The sequence below is a fragment of the Gekko japonicus genome, unplaced genomic scaffold, assembly GCF_001447785.1.
Source record: "Gekko japonicus isolate JY-2015 unplaced genomic scaffold, Gekko_japonicus_V1.1 scaffold292, whole genome shotgun sequence".
Classification (NCBI taxonomy): domain Eukaryota; kingdom Metazoa; phylum Chordata; class Lepidosauria; order Squamata; family Gekkonidae; genus Gekko; species Gekko japonicus.
In genome coordinates this window covers 357,735-379,025 of record NW_015173131.1, presented here as the reverse complement: position 1 = coordinate 379,025, position 21,291 = coordinate 357,735, and the positions used below count along the sequence as shown (strand labels likewise).

General features: G+C 50.7%; 1 protein-coding gene across 1 annotated transcript in view; it reads right to left on the bottom strand.

The window, feature by feature from the left end:
- LOC107119597 (sodium- and chloride-dependent creatine transporter 1-like) overlaps positions 1-19,438 on the bottom strand; it is a 28,244-nt gene extending 8,806 nt beyond the window's left edge. The window contains exons 1-8 of the mRNA XM_015422117.1: positions 19,408-19,438; positions 14,247-14,495; positions 8,552-8,683; positions 5,918-6,170; positions 4,689-4,821; positions 1,840-1,974; positions 1,510-1,613; positions 54-178 (exon numbers count right to left, since the gene is read on the bottom strand). Of these exons, the coding sequence (XP_015277603.1) occupies positions 54-178; positions 1,510-1,613; positions 1,840-1,974; positions 4,689-4,821; positions 5,918-6,170; positions 8,552-8,683; positions 14,247-14,495; positions 19,408-19,438 (1,162 nt within the window). The remainder of the gene's footprint in view (positions 1-53; positions 179-1,509; positions 1,614-1,839; positions 1,975-4,688; positions 4,822-5,917; positions 6,171-8,551; positions 8,684-14,246; positions 14,496-19,407) is intronic.
- Between the last annotated feature and the right edge of the window lie 1,853 nt (positions 19,439-21,291).

The window sequence follows — 21,291 nt, the reverse complement described above, 5'->3', positions numbered from 1 at the left end:
TAGGGAAAGGAGGAGCCATGGACTGGGTGGCATGAAGCATCGCTGGCACTCACCTGACTCTGCCACCTGGGAGATGTCAACACCCTGCTCAGACGCCATGAAGCCCAGCACAGAAAACACCACGAAGCCAGCGAAGAAGCTGGTCGAACTGTTGATGACAGCCAAGATGTAGGCATCCCTGTAAGGGGTGTTCAGGTTAATAGGCAAAAGCCCACCGGCACCAGCTGATACCAGAGGTCCTCAGCCTTGCCCCTGCTCCAACTCACAGCAGAGGCCATGACGCTTCTGGATCTGGAAGTCCTTCCCCCTAAACCCCAACTGCCCAGGTGGCTGGATATGGTGGAGGGAACGCACTCTGCACACGTTCAACTGCACTCTTCCGTTATGTCACATATTCTGGGCTGAACCTTGGCACGAAAACCTTGGAGACTCAAAATTAAGGCTATCTACAATCGAAGGGCAAGACTTTCGGGGTGGGAAAGAAGATTTCTTCCACCGTGCACAGGATGATGAGTTCAAGGGTGGCTACAAGAAGCTTGATGTTGCAGCAGTCAGGCCACAGCAGCGGCTACCTGACTTCTAGCCAGGAGGAGCTTTTCTCCTGCAGCCCAGCATTCCTGGACAAAAAAAAAAATCTCACTGGTGCCCTGGGGTAGGCCAGAGGGGCATTTTAAGTCACTCATGTATATGCTATCAGAGACTAATGGTGCAGGGCCAGGCACTTCCGTTTCTTCCTCTGCTGCTAACTCCACACACAACGTCCTTCCTGCTGTCTAGGCAAAGTACACTGCGCAAACGTTAAAGTTATTTTTTTTCTTATTTGGATGATAGCCTTTGGACATTTGTCTGCGTATGGAAAGTGGGGTTGGAAATGATGCAGGGAATGAAGGAAATGAGCAGGTCTGTGTGTACTCTGGATTGCAAAGGGGGAAAAGGAAAGAAAGAAGGATCTGCATCAAGCCAAGTCGGATTCTGTCATCTGGAAAGGTTATGCAAACTGACGGCATTTACATATATTTGCATGTGTTATGTAGTTTATTCTTCTCTGCCAGGCATCGGGAGAATGCCACATCCCCTCGACCACAGGAGATCCTTCGCAGTGGGCACACGGTCACTCAAAACAACATGTTCTGAGGTTTCACAGTTTCAATCCTGCCGGTGTAGCCAAGGCTAGAAACCCGTGCCTCGTTCAAACGAGAGCTGAAGTTTTGCAGGTTGCACACGGCATTCTGAACTTGCTCAGAATGGCAGAATACACACAGGCTTGGAAATAAATGTGCGGGAAGATGATCGGGTTCAGGAGCAGAGTGGGCAAAACGTGCCGCTTTTAAAAAAAAGTGCATTAAAAAAGAGCTCTTTTTTAAAAGGCTGGAATTGGAAACAGGTTTTTTTTTTAATGACATTGAAGAGCCGATTATCTCAGGGTTCAGACAAAGCCAGCAGATTCCAAGTTACGGTACTGAGAGCCATGGGGAATCTCTAGAAACCCATGTGCGGGTGGGGCCTCACCTGTAGCAGTTGTTGTGGAAGCGGTTGTAGCTGCCAAGGGCGGTCAGGGCTCCCAGCCCAATAGCATATGAGAAGAAGATCTGGGTACCAGCATCAATCCATACCTGAGATGAGGGGAAAAGCTGTGGTATGAACCCCACCAAGTGGGGGGGGCAGAACTCTTGCTTGCATGGCCTGGGCTGGCCACCAGAGGGCAGTGGTGGTTACAGGCAAGGGCCTCCTTCCCTGCCCAGACCTCAGCTACAGCCTCTTGGCTTCCCGGTCACTTCCTCAAAAAGGAAAGCTTCCGTAGCCCTCTTTCCGTCAGGGCAAGCGTGTCCCGATCCTTACCTGTGCCACGGCAAGCTTGGACCAATCAGGTTTCAGGTAGTAGACGATGCCATCAAGTGCACCAGGCAAGGTCACCCCATGTAAGAGCAACAGGATCAGAACCACGTAGGGGAACAGAGCAGTGAAATAGACGACCTGCCGAAACAACATATATATGATACGATAAGAATGCCACAACACTGTCCTTGTGGGCTGCCATAAATGGCTGCTGGACAGAGTTCGGCTTGGCAATTCATTAAATATGGCTGCTTGGATCGAGGAAGGAAGGATCAGGGTCACATAAACAGGTACTAGACTAAGACATCATGGGAAGTATAGTGGTTAGAGTGTCAGAGTGGAGCTTCCTAGGTGATGTCAGACCTGTCACTCTCTCAGCCTAACCCTACCTCACATGTTCATTGCAAGGATCAAAGGAGAAAGAGAGAATGATTTACGCTACCCTGAGATCGTTGGAGGAAGGACAGGATAAAAATTTACTAGACAGACAGAAGCAGTATCATGAAAAGAGAGTGATCGATGGCTACCAGATGCCTCATCACTGGGAGAAATCCCCTCTCAGCCCTGAAGCTTACTAGGTGACACTGGGAGAGTCTCTCTCTCTCTCTCTAACCTATCTCACGGGGGGGGGGAGATCGGATTTATGCCCCCACCCTTCACTACCCAAAGGAGTCTCAGAGCCGTTTACAATCGCCTTTCCCTTCCCCTCCCCACAACAGACACAACAGACCCCCACCCTAGGTGGGGCTGAGGAGAGCTCTGAGATAACTTTTGAGAAGTGCTCATGAGAGAACAGCTCTGAAACAACTTGTAACTGACCCAAGGTCACACCACCAGCCCCGCAATCACATCTACTATTGTTGTCATAGAGGGCTATCCTGAATATAAAATAGAGGAAAGGGGAACAATATACATTACAAACTGAGCTCCCTCGAGGGAAGGGTATCATAAAAATCTGTAGACAGGTCAAGACCAATGCTCCCTCTAAGCTGTGGAGTCTTGTGAGCAAAAATTCTGCTTTGCAAGCTACTGGCATTAAAGTTGTGAGCGAGCAATTTGGCTACTGCATAAATTAGTTTGCTCCGGAGCCATCCTTCCTGAGCTAAGACAAAAATGTGTGAGCCGGAGGCTAAAAAACTGAGCCAACTCACACTAACTCAGCTTAGAGGGAACACTGGACTGTCTCTGATTCCTGCAGCCCAAGTAAACAATTGACTATTATTGGTAGCAAGGGAATAGTGTCACTTATTTCTTTCACTTCCATTGGTCATCCGTATCATGTATGACCTCACCTGACATGCTGCCAAGAGTCAGCAAAGGCACTGGTCATGTGAACACTCTCCCACAGGCATCGATTCCAGATATATATGATACTAGTTGCATCTCAGTGAATGTTTATGTAAATATTTGTACCCAACTTTTCTCCCTAACTTTCCTCCCAAAGAGGTCTGCATCATTCTTCTCCCCTCCTTCATTGTGTCCTCACAACAACCACCCCTTGAGATGGGCCAGGCTGAGAGTGTGACGACTGGTCACCCAGTGAGCTTCCGGGGCAGAGCGGAGATCTGAACCTGGATTTCCCTAGATCCTAGTCTACTACACCATGCTAGATATTTTACTGACTACTGGTTATCAAGGGTCATTTCCTGCAGGAGCACACAGGAGCGGAGCTCCGGCAGTAAAGAGCCCAGGGGGTGGGTACATGCAACAAGCCCCACACCCCGCTCCCAGCAGCCCTCAGTCAGAGCAAGAAGCAGCCAGGTAAGTTGCAGAGCCCCCCGGCCCAAAACATTCCAGTGGCACCTTTAAGACCAAGTTTTATTCAGGTACAAGCTCTCCCTCCTCTGTGAGGGCAGATCTGCACGTTCCCCCCCCCCCCAATAGCTAGCAATCCAAAAGAGTCCACTGGAGCCTGAGCGGTGGGTGTTGCCTTCTGACACACTTCCGGTGATGCCAGGGGGTGTGGCGTATGCAAATAAGTTATGCTAATGAGTTATGCTAATGAGTTATGCTAATGAGCTCCTGGGCCTCTTTTTCTACGAAATGACCCCTGCTGGTTATACAACATTCTTCCACACCCCACAACAATCACACCTGCCAGTTGTTGACCTACAGGGCTGTGTATGTAACTTCCGACAAGAGCTAAGGACACCGAATGTTACGCCACCAGTGGTATTAACTACCATGAGGAAATGGTTGTGCATGAGGCCTGTTTCTACAGCATAAAAACCAGCATGTGGTAGGGTTGCCAAATGCCAGGTGGGGCCTGGAGATCTCCTGGAAGTAGAACTGATCTCCAGACGACTGAGACCAGTTCCCCTGGAGAAAATGGCTGCTTTGTGGATTCGACAGCATTACGCCCTGCGGAGTGCCTTTCCCAAGGTTCCTCCAGAATCTCCAGGTATTTCCCAACCCAGAGCTGGCAACCCCAGCATGGGGTCAGGTTTCATGTAGTGGTTCACTTTTTGCTCTCAGCCATTCCCACGTTGATGGGATTCTGCCTTAGGGAGATAAGTTCTGTCCCCTTTATTATCCGTGTCAAGACAGAATTGTTTCAGACATAACTCCAAACCACAGTTTGACATAAACACAAACCCCACAGTTCACATACTTCTGCCACTGCCTTGTTTCTCTCTCCCCACCCCCACCAGGCAATTAGTTACTTCCTCCAGAGCATACCACACAGTTTCCCCTTTCACGTCTGAACTGGCAGACTTGCAAACCACAGCCTGAATCGACTTTGAAATCCCGGTTTGCAAACCTGTTTCCACTGTAGTTTGGTGTTACATCTTCCATGAACTTCCCTCTCCCTGCAAAACACACACACACACCCCTGTAGAAACACCCTTTACCTTCCCAGTGGACTTGACACCCTTCCAAATGCAGAAGTAGACAATGATCCAAGTTGTGAGCAGGCAAAGGATGAGCTGCCAGCTAAGGTCTCCTGGTTCGGCAAGGTCCCCTGAAATCCGCAGCACCTTGTTTCTAAGGCAGTTGGGGAAGGAAATAAGATCAATGCATAGTCTGAGAAGGAGAATCGAACAGGATACCCTCTCCTCTGTACATATCCAGGAAGGGTTGCCAATCTCCAGGTGGTGGCAGGTGATTTCCTGGGATTATGACTGGTCTTCAGGTTACAGGGACCAGTTCCCCAGGAGAAAATGACTGCTTTGAAAGGTGGACTGTATGGCATTGTATCTGACTGAGGTTCCTCCCCTTCCCAAACCCCTCCCTCCCCAGGCTCCACCCCCAAAATCTTCAGGTATTTCTCAATTCAGAGCTGGCACCCCAATATCCAGGGCTGGCCTACCATTTAGACAGGGCATGATGACTCGCCTAAAGTGACAAGTGTTGGGGTACAATTAAGGGACAGCAATGGGGCAATAATTGGAAGGGGTTTTTTACCACTACATTTGGATTTTATTCCTTGGGACTTGCCCTTTTTAATCACTCTTCTCCCACATTCTCATCCACCTCAGTCCACTCATTCTGCCTCACAGTGGCCATCTAGAAAACCATATCCATAGGGTTGTCAACCTCCAGGTGGTGGCTGGAGATCTCCTGGCATTACAACTGGTCTCCAGGCAACAGAGATAAGTTCATCTGGAGAAAATGGCAGCTGTGGAAGGTGGACTCTATGGCATTATAGTCCACTGAAGTCCCTCCCCTCCCCAAATCCTGCCCTCCTCAGGCTTCACCCCCCCCCCAAAATCTCCAGGTATTTCCCACCCAGAAGAGAAGAAGAGAAGAGATTGGATTTATACCCCGCCCTTCACTCGGAGTCTCAGAGCGGCTTACAAACTCCTTTCCCTTCCCCTCCCCACAACAAACACCCTGTGAGGTGGGCTGAGAGAACTCTGGCAGAAACTGCTCTTTTTCAAGGACAGCTGTGCCAGAGCTTGTGACTGACCCAAGGTCACATCAGCAGGTGCAAGTGGAGGAGTGGGGAATCAAACCCGGTTCTCCCAGATTAGAGTCCGCACACTTAACCACTACACCAAACAGAGCTGGCAAGTCTACATATCCCCCCCCCCCTGAGACCCACACCCATGGCAGGCTTTCCGAGAGCCACTTCACTCACTCCCAGAACTCGATGATGGGAGATCGCTCGTCAGTCAGGTTGCTGCAGTTCCTGGCGGTGCCGTTGGTGCTGTTGCTGCAGACGCTGTGACCGAACATCTCGGTGCACTGCGGAGTGTTCCAGGAGTGGCCACACGTGGCCCAGGGCAGGGTCTCGGTCAGCGAGTGCACCAGGTAGAAGAGGCCCCAGACCAGGATCATGATGTAGTAGGAGTTACAGAAGAAGACAATGACCATGGAGGCCAGGCCCAGCCCTGGAGAGAAAGAGCTGGTCAGACTCAGAAGGGTTCCCCCCCCCAAAAAAAAAGGTATGAGCCCCACACATGCCCCACTACCCAGTGTTCTCCTAGCCAAACTGCAAAACTGAACTGAGCAGCTGACGGACAGGGTGTGTGCCTTCAGCAAAAACTGCAAAACAATGTACAGACAAGGGGAACCCAAGTTCTGTATCCAGATAATATATTTAAAACAACTTGCTTACTTTGCATAAATAATTCTGCCTCTGTAAGCCAGAGGGAGTGGCATAGGTATACTGAAATCCCCACTTCCGTCCACCAGAAATCCTACTCAGCCTTAGGAGGCCAGCCTCCAGGTGGGACCTGTGGATCCCCCAGAATTACAGCTCCTCTTCAGACTACAGAAATCAGTTCACCTGGAGAAAGTGGATGCTTTGGAGGGTGGACTCTGTGGCCATTGAACCCCACTGAGGTCCCTGTCCTCCCCAGGCTCCACTCCCCAAATCTCCCAAAAGTTTCCCACCCTGGAGTTGGCAACTCTTCCCCTCCATCCCCTGCCGGTGACATGACAACCCTAACTCAATCCCAATATTGTTTCTGAGATTCTATGAGACATTGCCTGGTATTTTCAAGCTTCCTAGCCTTGAGGGCTAGAAACCTGGTATGCTTTTTTAAAAAATTAAAAAAATATATTCTGAATTCTGCACCTTGAATCAGGTAGGCTCTGCTCATTTCTTTTGTGGAATACTCACAGTCCTGGGAACGGTTAACAGACAATCCCAGCATGGCCACACATGTCAAGCTGGGTTTTGAAAAGTGTCTGGGGACCAATACGAAGCCGCTTGGTCAGCCCTTCCCCATTCACCGATGGCAACCCCATTGACCACAGCCCTCAAACATCACCCACTCACTCCCCCTCCCAATACACCCATGCCTGGAGCACTGCTTTTTTTGCTGATGAATATAGATGCATAGGCATTTTTGCATAAGAACAGCCATGGTGCCTGGTGCAGGAAGCTCAGATTAGGCAGTGAACCAGGACTCCCTGAAGGCAGGTCTATCCCTGAATCCATATGCAGGGGTCATTTCCTGCAGGAGCGCACAGGAGCGGAGCTCCGGCAGTAAAGAGCCCAGGGAGCGGGCACATGCAACAAGCCACACACCCCGCTCCCAGCAGCCCTCAGTCAGAGCAAGAAGCAGCCAGGTAAGCTGCAGAGCCCCTCCCAGCCCCCAGGTCCAAAACAGTCCAGTGGCACCTTTAAGACCAAGTTTTATTCAGGTACAAGCTCTCCCTCCTCTGCGAGATCTGCACGTCCCCCCCCCCCAATAGCTAGCAATCCAAAACAGTCCAGTGGAGCCTGAGCGGTGGGTGTTGCCTTCTGACACACTTCCGGTGATGTCAGGGGGTGTGGCTTGTGCAAATAAGTTATGCACCTCTTTTTCTACGAAATGACCCCTGTCCATATGTATTCCCTTCCAGCTGACTCTGTTGCCCTGCTATAGTCAAAGCTGCAAAGGCTCACAAAGCTATCAACAAGATGGGTGCAGGGTCAAAGCAAAAGCAACCCCCTCAGCCCAAGCTGTGGCTCAGTGGAAGAGTGGAAGTGCCTCTGCTTTGCATGCAGAAGGCTCCAGGTTCAATCCCCGGCATCTCCACTTAAATGATCAGGTAGTAGGTGATATGAAAGAACTCCAGTTTAAATTCTGGTGAGACGCTGCCATTCAGAGTATACAATACTGACCTGGACAGACTGATGGTCTGATTCATTACAAGGCAGCTTTGTGTGTACGTTCAAGACGTGACCTGAAGGCTGCAGCAGTGGTCTGATGCCCCTCACACCTGGAACACCTGTTTAGTATGGGGTCTAAAGAAGTTCTACCAGCTGCTCCTTTGTAGCTGGACACTGAGCTGCCCACAACCAGTGCAAAATCTTCTACTACAGCAAGTTTTCAAACAGTTTCTACCTTTAGGGAACACATTCCATATTGACGTCTGCCTAGGAACTCCCAAGTACCTGCCATGGAATTCACTGTGCGTTGTAGAGGATTCTTGAGCATTTTCTAGAGGCCAGTATGTTGGCCAAGCCTACTGGGCCCTTGTATCATGTCTACAAGTCCTCAGATGTACCCTAAAAATCCCTAACACTTTCCTGACTCGTACTTACTGCTGGGGAAGATTGCTAGATAGGAGCTTGTTGGCCATTCTTGATCTTGTCATTGAGAAATCCCTGGCACCAGATTCCATGGGAGGCAGTGTGAAAACCACCTGCTCTGGCGAAATATTCTCTCGCAATACCCTTGCAGTCCCCAAGAAAGACCCAGTTCAGTGTGTGTGGCTTGTGGTCCCAGAAGGACGGGTGCCTTGAAGCAGGAGAAGAGGAGAGCCTGGATGATGTTACCTTTGAAGAGGGGAGCGATGTTCCAGGCAGCAATCCCACCTTGCTTCATGAACTGCCCCAAGGCCACCTCCAGGAAGAAGACGGGGATCCCCCCAACAAAGACTATTAGCAGGTAAGGAATTAGGAAGACACCTGCAGAGAGAGAAGGGGAGAGGGGGGGTCGGCAAAGAGGGAAGAGAACAGCAGGCCTAGCGCAGCAGATATATAGGGATGCAGGGCTCTTTTTATAGTAGGAACTCCTTTGCATATTAGGCGACACACCCCTAATGTAGCCAATCCTCCAAGAGCTTACAGTAGCCCCTGTAAGAAGAGCTCTGTGAGCTCTTGGAGGATTGGCTACATTAGGGGTGTGTCGCCTAATATGCAAAGGAGTTTATTGTGTAGTGGGTTTGCCGCATGGACGAAAGACAAAGACTGGCATAGTGCAAAGCACGCTTTATTAGCACACAACAAGACTGCTCATTAACGGCCAGCAGGCCAACTATATACACTCCAGGGACACACCCCTGGACCCTGTTGGTGGGTTTGAATCTCCCGCCACGGTGCCCATTGGTTCCCCAGTGGAGGGACTAGGAGCCTAGTCCCCATTGTTCCCCCAGAGTCAAGCTCTGGCTGTTTGCTGGCCCCCGGTGGCGGTCAGCATACACAACAGAGTTCCTGCTACAAAAAGAGCCCTGGATGCGAGGGCCAAACCAGACTTCCAGATGATAATATGACTCTGAGTATGAGGCGTGAGGGAACTCCCCCCCCCCCAAGCATGTGTTCAGATCAGGACCACAGCATGGGGGAGAAGGGGAAAAGGCTGAACCCTTGGGTTGCAAACTCCAGGGTGAGAAATTGCTATGGATTTTTTTGGGGGGGGCTGAAGCCTGGGGAGGGCAGGCTTTGAAGAAGAGAGAGACCTCAGTGGAGTATAATGCCACAGAGTCTACCTCCAAAGAAGCAATTTTCTCCAAGGGTATCTGACCTCTTTCATCTGAAGATCAGCTGTACTACTGGGAGGTCTCCAGGCAACACCTGGAGACTGGCAACCCTTAGTCCCATCTATCCCCTGCACTGTACTCTCAATCCAACTACACACCTTTGAAAGCAAGTTCCCCCACACCCAAAGTGGTGACTGACTGTGTCAAAGTCAGTTCTGGGGAACCCAGATAACACTACTTGTTAAAAACTGTGTTTGGATCCTAGACTCTATGCTGGCATCTTCAGTACTGTACGCAAGCAGATTCCTGCCCAAGATCAGTTGGACGGTGGGGTGGTTGATCCGTCACTTTCATTTCCCTCTGCAATTGGTTTGTGCCTTTTGTTGCTGCACAGGAGGGAATTCTGGGCAAGGGCAGCTTCTCCCATTTTCTCGGGAGCAAGGACAGCGTCAGCTGTGCAACTCCCCCCCACGTTTGGGAACCAGGTATGGTACTATCTTCCTTTCCATCAGAGACTGCTGCTCAGTGGCAGAGCGTCTGCTTTGCATACCAGAAGATCCCAGGTTCAGTCCCATGTCCGATGAAAAGAATCAGATAGTAAGTAGGTAAGGTGCAAGACCTCTGCCTGAGACACTGTGGAGATGCTGCTAGTCTGAGCAGACAACACTGACTTTGGAGCCCAGTGGGTTTGACTCAGTATAAGGCGGCTTCACGTGTTCATCCCTAAATGGGTTTGGGGGGTTTGTGTTTTTCAAACAGCATTCTCCCACATCACATTGGCTAGGGGTTGCCAGCTCTGGGTCAGGAAATACCCAGAGATCTGAGGGGTGGAGCCTGGGGAGGGCGGGGTTTGGGGAAGGAGGGAGCTCAGCAAGGCCTATCACCACCTTTCCATACAATCCACCTTCCAAAGCAGCCGTTTGCTCCAGGATAATGGATCTCGGCCATCTGGAGGTCAATTGTAACAGTGAGAGATCTCCGGGTGCCACCTGGAGTTTGGCAACCTCGTGTGTGGCAAATAACTTCTGAACTGGAGGGAGCTTTCAGAAGCCGATTGGGCCACACACAAAAATAGCTCTTTAGACCTTGGCTATGATGGTTAGTAGTGTACAATGTACAAAGAAGGAGACCAGTCACAAAAGGCCAAATGTTGTGGACAGAGGACAGCCCCATCTAAGGGAATAACATGGGAAGAAAAATCCACAGAAATCAGTGGGAGGGTTTCTAATGTCCTGGCCCCACTGCTGGACCTCCTGATGGCACCTGGTATTTCTGGCCACTGTGTGACAAAGAGTGTTGGAAATATCTAATGTTCTTATGTTCTTAAGACCAGATGGAAGATCTACCTAGACTGGATGCTGAAAGCAAGAAGGAAGGACATTCAGTGGAACATAAGAACATAAGAGATGCCAATGTTGGATCAGGCCAGTGGCCCATCCAGTCCAACACTCTGTCACACAGTGGCCAGAAATACCAGGTGCCATCAGGAGGTCCACCAGTGGAAGATTAAGACTCTGTGCCCTTGGCTGGGGGGAAAAGACTATGACTAAAAGAGAGGGAGGGAGGGAAGGGGAGAAAATGCAAATAACTATAAATACTCAATGTAACAGACTAAACAAACAATACAAAAATATTATTTGGGGGGAAAAAAGAGGACAGCCCCATCTGTGACCATTGTCCACAGCAGTACAAACTCAGCATAATATTTCTTTCAGTTTTGTCATGACTGGATACAAGAATTCCTTCATGTACAATCTTTGACTGAAAAAATTACAATAAAAAACCTTGCATACGCTTCCGTATGTGTGTGTGTGTGTGGGGGGGGTATTGTAACCACCTGAGGAATCTGCAGGGTTGCCAACCTCCAGGTGACACCTGGAGATCTCTCACTATCACAACTGATCTCCTGACAACCAAGATCAGTTCCCCTGGAGAAAATCGCTGCTGTGGAGGGTGGACTCTGTGGGCATTGCACTCTGCTGAGGTCCCTCCCCTCCCCAAACCTCACTTTCCCCAGGCTCCACCCTCAAAATCTCCAGGTATTTCCCAACCCAGAGCTGGCAACCATAGGAATCAAGAATCACAGAAACATCCCTTTAAGATTCCGTTCGTTTTTATCGGGGTGGAGCCCATTGAGTGTAAATGGAACCAACCCTAAAGGAAGGTTTTCCTGTCTTATTACCAGTGCTGATTTATCCACGCCTATTAGCCCTCTGCATATCTCACCTAATCCAGTTGTGCCTGCTATTGTCATTTGGCATCTGAAATCACACCACTCTCCAAGCTATAAGGACAGAAGAGACAGCTCCCATTCTAGCTATATCTGAAGAAGTGAGGGGTGACTCATGAAAGCTCATAAAGGTAAAGGTAAAGGTTCCCTTGCCAGTCTAATCCGACTCTAGGGTTTCAAAAGCCATTTCTCCGTTTCAAAGCCGAAGAGCCAGCGCTGTCCAAAGACGTTTCCGTGGTCATGTGGCCAGCATGACTAAACACCAAGGCGCACGGAACGCTGTTACCTTCCCACTGAAGTGGTACCTATTTATCTACTTGCAATTTCTTGCTTTCGAACTGCTAGGTTGGCAGGAGCTGGAACTAGAGATGGGAGCTCACTCCGTCATGCGGCATCCAGGTCTCGAACTGCTGAGCTACCGACCTTCCACAGCCTGTAGTTCAGCGTCTTAACCACTTGAGCCACCGCAGCTCCTTGAAAGCTCATACCCTGCCACAAATTGTGTTAGTCTTTAAGGTGCTGCTAGACTCTTGCTCTTTTCTGTGTTTCCCATGTAGATCTTTTTCTTAAAAAAAAAAAAAGAGAGATTGCACAACTGCTGTTTATAAAGTAGATTTCTGTGCAGGCACACACTTGGCTTGTGCCATCCCAATATGGGCACGCACAGAAGCCACAAATATGAGCAAACAAATGCTAGGTTTTAAAACCGTGCAGGACAGGCTGTTTGCAGAGTGAAGGGAAACAACAGAGTAAAGAAAATTCCTGTTTCATGGGTAGTAAGCCTTGCTATGGGAACGGAGCCGTTACAAAGGAGCCACCTGGGAAATGATACATTTCATCTTCTAGCCACCAGGCCGCGGTCACCTGCCACTATGTTTTATTTCTCTTGACTGGGCAGTTTTCAACCTGAACTAATCTCACTACGGTTCACATGCAATACAGGACACCACATGTGTGGCAACAGACAAGGGAAAGCTGAATCCCACAGGTGGTGAGTTGACGGATGCCCATAACCTTCTGGCAGCGTGCTCAGTGGCATTTCAAGCCCCTTCCTTACGGCTGCCTTGCACTCACTGATCCTGTTGGACGGGGCTTTCGCTGGATTCCTTTCGCTATGCTGATTGCGCAGCAGCCCGGTTTGTGGCTTGCTTTGATTCAAGCGGCTCTCTGTTTTGCATATGGGGAGAGGGGAGTCCGCACAATGCAAGGTTCTCTCCACGGGAAGACTTTCCAATCAGGGCACCACAAGATGGGGTTTTGTATTGTATGGTCATCTGAGCCTTTCCACAACAGCTCTGGAGAGCTCCAGAGGAACGGCTAAGGCACTACGAGAACCTCTCTCTCATTGTACGTTAAAAGCCCTGGAAGGAAGCATCCCATTTCTGCTTGGCAGCCATTCCTCTCTGGCATACACAGCATCTGCTCGACAAAATCCACAGATGTTAAGCAGAGGAGTCAGGTGCGCTCCCGTCTCTGATCCGCTGCTAGCCCCACCCACTTAGAGTCTGGAGAGCCAATCGGCGAAGAGTCTGCTGCCCTTCCCCTCCACTTCCCCCTCTCCACTAACATGTGATGCGGCCTATTCCTCCGCAGCTCCGCATGTGGGGGGGTGTTCTTTTCCCGGCAGGGACGGGAGAGGGGTGGGACTTTAACCACTGCAGCCCCAGGGAGGAAGAAGCTTAAGGGGGGGGGCACTGTTGCTCAGAATCCGGGACTTCCTTTGAGAATCCAGCCCAGAATCAGGACTCAGCTCAGCTCTGGAAAAAGCAATCGTCAAAAGGACTGACTCTCTGAGCACGTGCAGGGTGCTTTTCTCCCTCACCACTGGGTAAACACGACCAAACCTGCTCCATCTGGACGAAGAAATTAAAGTCACCCGGAAACAAGGGGCGTTAGGCTAGAATCAAGGCAAAGGTACACGTGACCCTGGAAGTTCACAGCTGGAAATCCAAACGTATTGCATGGTCTTAAATAGCAGTTGTGCAGGGCAGGGCAGGGGGGGGGAAGCTTGGAATCAGGGACATGGTGCTGACAAGGGCGGGCGAGGATAACACTTCTTTCTCTGGAACAAAGTCTGAGTCCAGCAGGACCTTTAAGACCAACAAAGTTTTATTCAAGGTATAAGTTTTTGTGTGAAGTGTTGCATGCACACAAAAGCTTATATCCAGATTTAAACTTCGTTGGTCTTAAAGGTGCCACTAGACTCAGACTTTGTTCTGTTGCTGCAGACCAACACGGCCACCCACCTGAACCTAACTACTTTCCCTGATTAAAAAAAAACCATCCTGAGCTGCTTTGAGCCTCAGCAAGGCGGCGGGCGGGCGGGCGGGGGGGAAGATGAATACGACGACAGGCACAGTACAGGAAATGGCAAGGTCTGAAAGTCTCTAAAGGTGTTCTGTTTTAGGAAGGGATTTCCCTCATCCTCCTGCTCTCATTTGCATCCCTTTCACTCCGTTCGGGCCCTGCCCCCCCCTCGCTATCGTCACGTCTCACCCCACAGCCACCAAGCTGTCCCCTCCGCCCCACGGCCGCCCCTCACCTCCTCCATTCTTGTAGCAGAGGTACGGGAAGCGCCAGACGTTACCCAGCCCCACAGCGAAGCCCACACAAGACATGATGAAATCCATCTGCCTGGTCCAGGTCTCCCGTTCCGGAATGGGCAGCTTTCCGGGGCCCATGGATACCACCAGGGGTGCAGTGATGGCTCTCTCCTCAAGGGTGGTCTCTCCCGTGCCACTGACTGGCTCGGCACTCTCTGCCTCAGCCACCTCGGAGCACCCACTGCCCTCTGTGGAGACAAGGACAAGAGCGTTATAGCCAGAAGGGAAGGGGGGGAGGGCGATTCTTGGGGGAAAGCGTGAATGGTGGCTGCTCAACTACTATTGAGAGCTGAAGAGGGACAATAACGGTGGGCTTCTTTTTGTCCGATCTTCTACTCTTCTTTTGACATCTCATTTCTAGGTTTCTCTCTGCCACTCGCCACGAAGAAGAATTGGTTTTATACCCCGCCCTGCACTACCTGAAGAAGTCTCAGAGCAGCTTACGACTGCCTTCCCTTCCTCTTTCCACAACAGACACCCTGTGAGGCAGGCGGGGCTCAGAGAGATCTGAGAGAACTGTGACTGACCCAAGGCCACCCAGCCGGCTTCACGTGGAGAAGTGGGGAATCAAACCCAGTTCTCCAGATTAGAGTCGACTGCTCTGAACCACTGAGGGCTCGAGGCGTAGGCTTGTTTTGTTTTTTGAGACATCACAGAAATGAGCAAGAGTTACTACTTTTCAGAGATAAATACTTTAAGAAGGGGACCTGATAATAAGATGAAGGGGAATGGGTTTATCCCTTTCCCAAGGTTCTCATTGAAGATCGCTTAACTAGGGTTGCCAGATCCAGGCTGGGAAACTCCTGGAGATTTGGGGGGTGGAGCCTGGTGAGGACAGGAACCTCAGTGGAGTACAATGCCATAGAATCCACCCTCCAAAGCATCCGTTTTCTCAGGGGGAGCTGACCTCTGGAGATGAGCTGTAATTCCAGGGGATCCCCTGGTCCCACCTGGAGGCTGGCATCCCTACTGCCAACGGACGTGGCCCCTGACACTTTTGCTGCCCCAAAATGGCTACGGTGGATGATCTGAGTGTCCCCCAGGATTCTTTCCAACCTTATTTAGGTAGGAAACTCTGCTGTGTTGTAGCTCAAAAACAGCAGCAACCCAAGAATGGGACCTATTCTTCACGAAGAGGAGCCCTTGTCCGTGTCTGCTGATATGACTCCCACAGCTTTGAGATGCAGCTTTGACATTCAGGGCCGGGTCCAGAATGGCTGAGTGTGCAAATGAACACATGAGACAGAAATACTAGAGTAACACTGCACATGCCCTTGGATTCCAGTTTCATTTGGGAAATCTATCAGTCTCTGCCTGCTGGGCTTATCTGGTCCTACTTCCAGCAAGCACAGGCACAAATGTCGTGTGTGTGTGTGTGGGGGGTATAGTGGGTGACTCTGGCTGTGATTGGTGGGGCATGCTGGGAATTTGGTAGCTCAAGGAGACAGCAAAGGCTGTATATTATTAGTGTGATGCCTGTACGCAGTGTGGGATGTAAGCAGTGTCCCTCTAAGCTGATTGAGTGTGAGCCTCCGGCTCGCACATTTTTGTCTTAGCTCAGGAAGGAGGGCTCCAGTGCAAACTAATTTATGCAGCAGCCAAATTGCTCGCTCACAGCTTTAATGCCAGTAGCTCACAGAGTAGAATTCTTGCTCACAAGACTCCACAGCTTTGAGGGAGCATTGGATGTAAGTAACTCTTGCCTGAACAGCCGCCAGTGCTAAGGATCCTAGGGCACAGCTCTCAGATACGTGCTGCTCCTTCAGAGGCAGCTGTGTGCACCAATAAAGATGCCACAGTGTTCTCCATGATGTTGCACAGGATTCTGGACAGGGCTGACCCTTCCCTTAGGCAGGGTGAGGCAGCCTGCAGATTCTCCGGAAGCATTAAAGGGCAGAGAACGGCTGATGTTGTTGCTGTATGCTTTACTACTGTGGCAGTGCCCTCTTTTCTGTTTCAAACTTTTCTTGTCTCAGGCACAAAAACATCCTGGCCCACCAGCACTGTTTTGGGAGCACACAACTCAGCATCCACTCTCCCTAGGCGCCCCCCCCCAACAGGCCCTCTTAGGCATTTCTCAGGTAACGATTGCTCAGAACCCGGCAGGGCTCTTTTTGTAGCAGGAACTCCTTTGCATATTAGGCGACACACCCCTAATGTAGCCAACCCTCCAAGCGCTTACAGAGCTCTTCTTACAGGGGCTACTGTAAGCTCTTGGAGGATTGGCTACATTAGGGGTGTGCCGCCTAATAGGCAAAGGAGCTCCTGCTACAAAAAGAGCCCAGATAGATTTGTATAGTTGGGCTACCCTAGCCTTTGGCATTCACCGGGATCAGACTACTAGATGCCTTGTTACAGGGCAGCCAGTGCAGTGTAACACAGTAGTCTTGGCCGCAGCCTGTGGTATGGGAGGAGGTGGCAGTAGTGGAGGGCAGCGGGGTGGGGGTGGGGGCTGCCAGTTCCAGGCTGGGACATTTCTGGAGATTTGGGGGGTGGAGCCTGGGGAGGACAGGGACCTCAGAGGGGTGCAGTGCCACAGAGTCCACCCTCCGCAGCATCCATGTTCTCGGGGGAACTGATCTCTGTAGTAAAGAGATGAACCGTCATTCCGGGAGATCCCCAGCAGCCCCACCTGGAGGCTGGCATCCCTGCCAAGTGTCTTGTGGCCACCGTCATCTCCCAGATTTGTGCCACTGCTGCCCTCTCTCCCTGTCCCCCCCCCTCAAATATAATTTATTCAATTGTGCCAGCAAAGTTTCCCTTCTTCCCCATCCTTTTCACTACAGGTGAAGCGAGGATTCTGAGTTGGTGGCCTTCTGTATGTAAGCGGGGCAGAGAGAGAGTCGTTCTAGATTGACCCAGAGTTCAGAGATGATGACCTTGTGTGCCTGAAGTGCCAGAGGGCTTCACTCAGTTCTGGTTGGTTTACACACACAGACACCCCCGCCCCAAGACAGGCTTGTGTCTGGAGAGATTATACATCAGTGGAGACAGAAGGGGAAGTGAAGAGTTCCTATTGGACTCTCTCCAAAGCTAGAAGCCTGCTCTGCGCTCCCTCGTTTCACTGCTGGATCTAGAGTAGTACTTTCCTGGACAAAATAACAATAAATTAAAACTAAAAAAACCCACCCACGCCTCAGTCCTTCCCTGCTTGCCAACCCACAAGACGGTAGCTGGCCGAGGCCCATCTCTGCTTCCTCATTTTTCTTTCCTGTCACCAGCTTCACAAACACTTTGCCAGCCTGACAAATGGAGGAATGTTCCAGGCAACGTTTTATATAATAAGCATCACTTTAAAAAAAAAGCAAAACAGCACCACCAAACTACTCCTCTCACTCTGGAGTCCTAGATTCCACGTCACAATGCAGGCTGGTGAGTCACCCACTCGGCGGCAGCGACTCTGAATCCACACGCTCAAATACACACACACAGTCTCAGGAACTTACACAGCAGTAACCGCACTCGCAATGGACTCGCACACCAGACCGCATGCTGGACTGCCGCACATGCTGATCTGTGAGTCCCTTGGGAGCGGAGAGCGGGAAAGTGAAGCGAGCTGCCCCTTATTCAAGCTCGCTTTTCCAGAACCGGCTGAAACAAGGACCTCCCGCCAAGCTCCAGTTTCCCAGCCATGAAAGCATCACAGCAGAGACAAAGCTCCTAGAAAAACAGCAAGGCCTGCAAGCAATCGAAACCGAAAACCCCACCTCTTCCAATCCAGTAGCATCCTCGCCTCCCATCATGAGTCTTCCCTCTCCTCCTCCGTACCCCAAACCCATCAATGGAAACACCCAGCCCCAGAGAAGTCTTAGGAATCGCCTTCGTGCCAGTGGGCTGCAGTGAAACCCGGGAAGACAGGCAAACGCAGAAGGCAGAGTTGTGGGCAGAGCAGAGCCACACTTGAGCCCAGACACAAAGCCCCTTTTCCCTGTCTGGCTCCCCTCCCCCCACAGCCAACATGCGGCCAAGGCACCGGCATGTGACTGAGCTAATCCCCCACTTGTGGGGCCGGAGGCTTGCCGGAAGCCCCTTCTGCCTTCAGATCAGCCACTTCGGCTGGCACTGCCAATGAGCATTCTGTTGGGCCAATACACTCAAGAGCACATGCTAAGAGTACTTTTTGTTTATTTTTTTACCAGGAGAAACACAAAGACCCAGGGGATGGTGCAGAGTGGGAAAGATGGCTGGTGAATGATGCGTTTGTGTGATTAATATCACCCTGTCCCCAACGTTTCATCCCCCGCCACTGCTGCTCCTCCCGAGTTGTTTCCTTATAAGGGGCTGTTGCTCGGAACCCAACAAACTCTGGGCTTTGCCAGCTCCCCGTGTCGGGAGAGACCAGCCTGCACTATAAAGGCACTGCCAGCAGCTGTAGGCATTTTGAGCATGCCATGCTCTTGAACATGAGCTACCCGATTCCAGCCGCTGCCCTAGCACACCGATGCCACGTCCACAACTTCACACTTGTTGGCGCCGGCTGAATGAACCGGGAACAACTACCACCGCCGATCGCCGCCTTGGTTTTGGCATTCAACCATCACCCACTCAGACTGGAAGCTCAGCCACCCACTTGGGAAGGCAACAAGAGGAGGGGAAGGATGAATGAGATGGGGGGAATTGACAGGCGTGAAATATGAGGGGAAGCACAAATTACAGTGCAAAGGTCAAAGAAATCTTGGCTGGGAGAAACCACAGGAAGAGCAGCAAAGGAAAAAAAGAGGGTGTTCTTCTGACGTGCCGGAGGAGGAGAGCGCGGGTAGGGCTTGATAGCTCAGTGGCCTGCATCAGTGAGTCCCAGGAAGCACTGTGTCTTGACAGCGTTCGGAAAGGATGGGGGGGTATTGAATAACTTTGCTCCCGGGCGAGGGCTGGGCATGGTGTTCAGCCTAAATCCGCTTCAGTAGGCACCGACAGAACAGGTAAGGTGCCAAACTGACCTCTCTGAGGCCACACTGGTTTTAAGTTGCTGCTTCTTACACGAGAACTGTTCCTTACTCCAGCAGAAGCCATCGGAGAGACAGCACAGACCTGTCCTACATCTCCCCCACTGAACTTGGCATTGCTCCTCTCCTGAGTGGCGGCACAGCACTAAGTCCTTACCTGAACATGTTTCGGCGGGCATTGGTGCCATGGCACTGGGCTGGCGACAGGGCTCCGTGGCAGAAGACTGAGACAGGTGTTGGGTCGGGAAGCTGGCTCCGGGTCTGGGAGGGGATCTGGGGACAGGCTCAGAAGCAATCCACAAAGCACTTGAAGGTGAGACGAAAGAACCTCATTGATGGGGATTTACACCAGGGAAATGGGCAGTGGGCAAGAGGCTGGGCAGGGCCTGGAGCTCAAAGCCACGCAGCACGGACAGGGCTGAGCAGATGCTCCATCCCTCAACTCCAGCACCGAGCTCTGCTACTCGGAGGAGAATGGACAGAGAAAGGCACTGCATCTACTCCTGCTCCCCTCCCAGCTTGCACCTCATTGGCCAGGGCTGCTGGCACCAGCCTTGCCTGTTGCATTCTGGTAATTGGAGTCCGCCTTGCTGCTGGGTGCCATGGAGATGCTGGTGGATGCAGAGAGGCAGGTGCACAGCCGCTTGGCAGCCTCTGGAGACACAGGGAGTAAGGTCCAAAATGAAAAGACAGACGCAAGGTGCCAAGGTCCCACGCTGCAGTGCTCAGGGGAATAAAGGGAGAGGTATGGGGGGGGGATGGGGGACAGACAGGCTAGGTTCTCTGCCTCTCTCTCCTTTCTCTCTCAAAGAAATCAACGAGAGCAGATCCAGAGTTGAGCGAAGGAGACTTGACAACAGCAGTTTAAAAAAATTAAACAACAGTTAGGGGTTAGCAGCAGAGAGAAACTGACAGCTTCAGGGCTGAGGTGCTTGGGATAGGCTGACAATAGTAGATTTGTAACTAAAGGATCTAGGTTGTAGGTACAGGATCTCAGTTCAAAAGTTCAATGGAAGCAAAACCTTGTTTCTTAGAGGTTACTTTCCTCAGTGTTTTGTTCTTACAAATAAAAGGTTTCTTGTTTTGATTAACCCTGTGGGCTATGTGTCTAAGGGAAAGAAGCACACACACACACACAATTACAGGATATGAATGGCTGGTGGCAGTGAGAGTTTGGAACAGTGTTTCAGCCCCAACCCCAATATAGCTGTGTGTGAGTGAGGGCTGGAGTTCATACAGCGCATGCTACATGAGGGTAGCCATGAAAATAATACCCAGATTTCAATAAGGAGGCATACCTTGGTAATTTTGAGAGAGCCTGCCTGGATTTCAACATAAGAACAGAAGAGACACCAATGTTGTATCAGGCCCATCCAGTCCATCACTCTGTCACACAGTGGTCAAAAATACCAGGTGCCATCAGGAGGTCCATCAGTGGGGCCAGATAATGATGCCCAGAGAATGGCATATATAAGATCACAAATCTATGGGGGGCTGAGTGAAGTGTACAGTGAAAGGGGGGATGAGGAAGCAAATAATTGTTTAAAGAATGAGCAAAGCAAAGGTTTGGAGTGACCCCAGAACATAGCAGGAAATAGTTTAGGAGCTTGAGGAAGAAACCTGAAGAGACTTATGCTTATGTGGCAAGTAAACTAGACCGGTTGTGAAAACAGTGGCTGACAGGGGCAAAAGCAGAGAGCCATGAAGATGTTAATCTTACAGGACTGGAGCAGTCCTATAGACTGTTACCAACTGAATATTGCTAGTTGGTACAAGAAAACAGCCAAAAACCCTAACAAAGGCTGCAGAAATTATGGACCAGTTGGTGTTAATAAAAGAACTGGGGGGGGGGGATTTATCCTCAGAAAAATATGTTAAAATGTGCTCCCAGCAAGAACAACCTTGTCTGCCTGACATAAATTATACAGGGGGTGGTGGCCAGGGAAACACTTCAGGGCAGAGAGGAAGGGACATGGAAAAAAATGTTATCAGTTTGGTAAAACAGACCACCAAAGTTTTAATTGTCCCAGAATGAATAAAA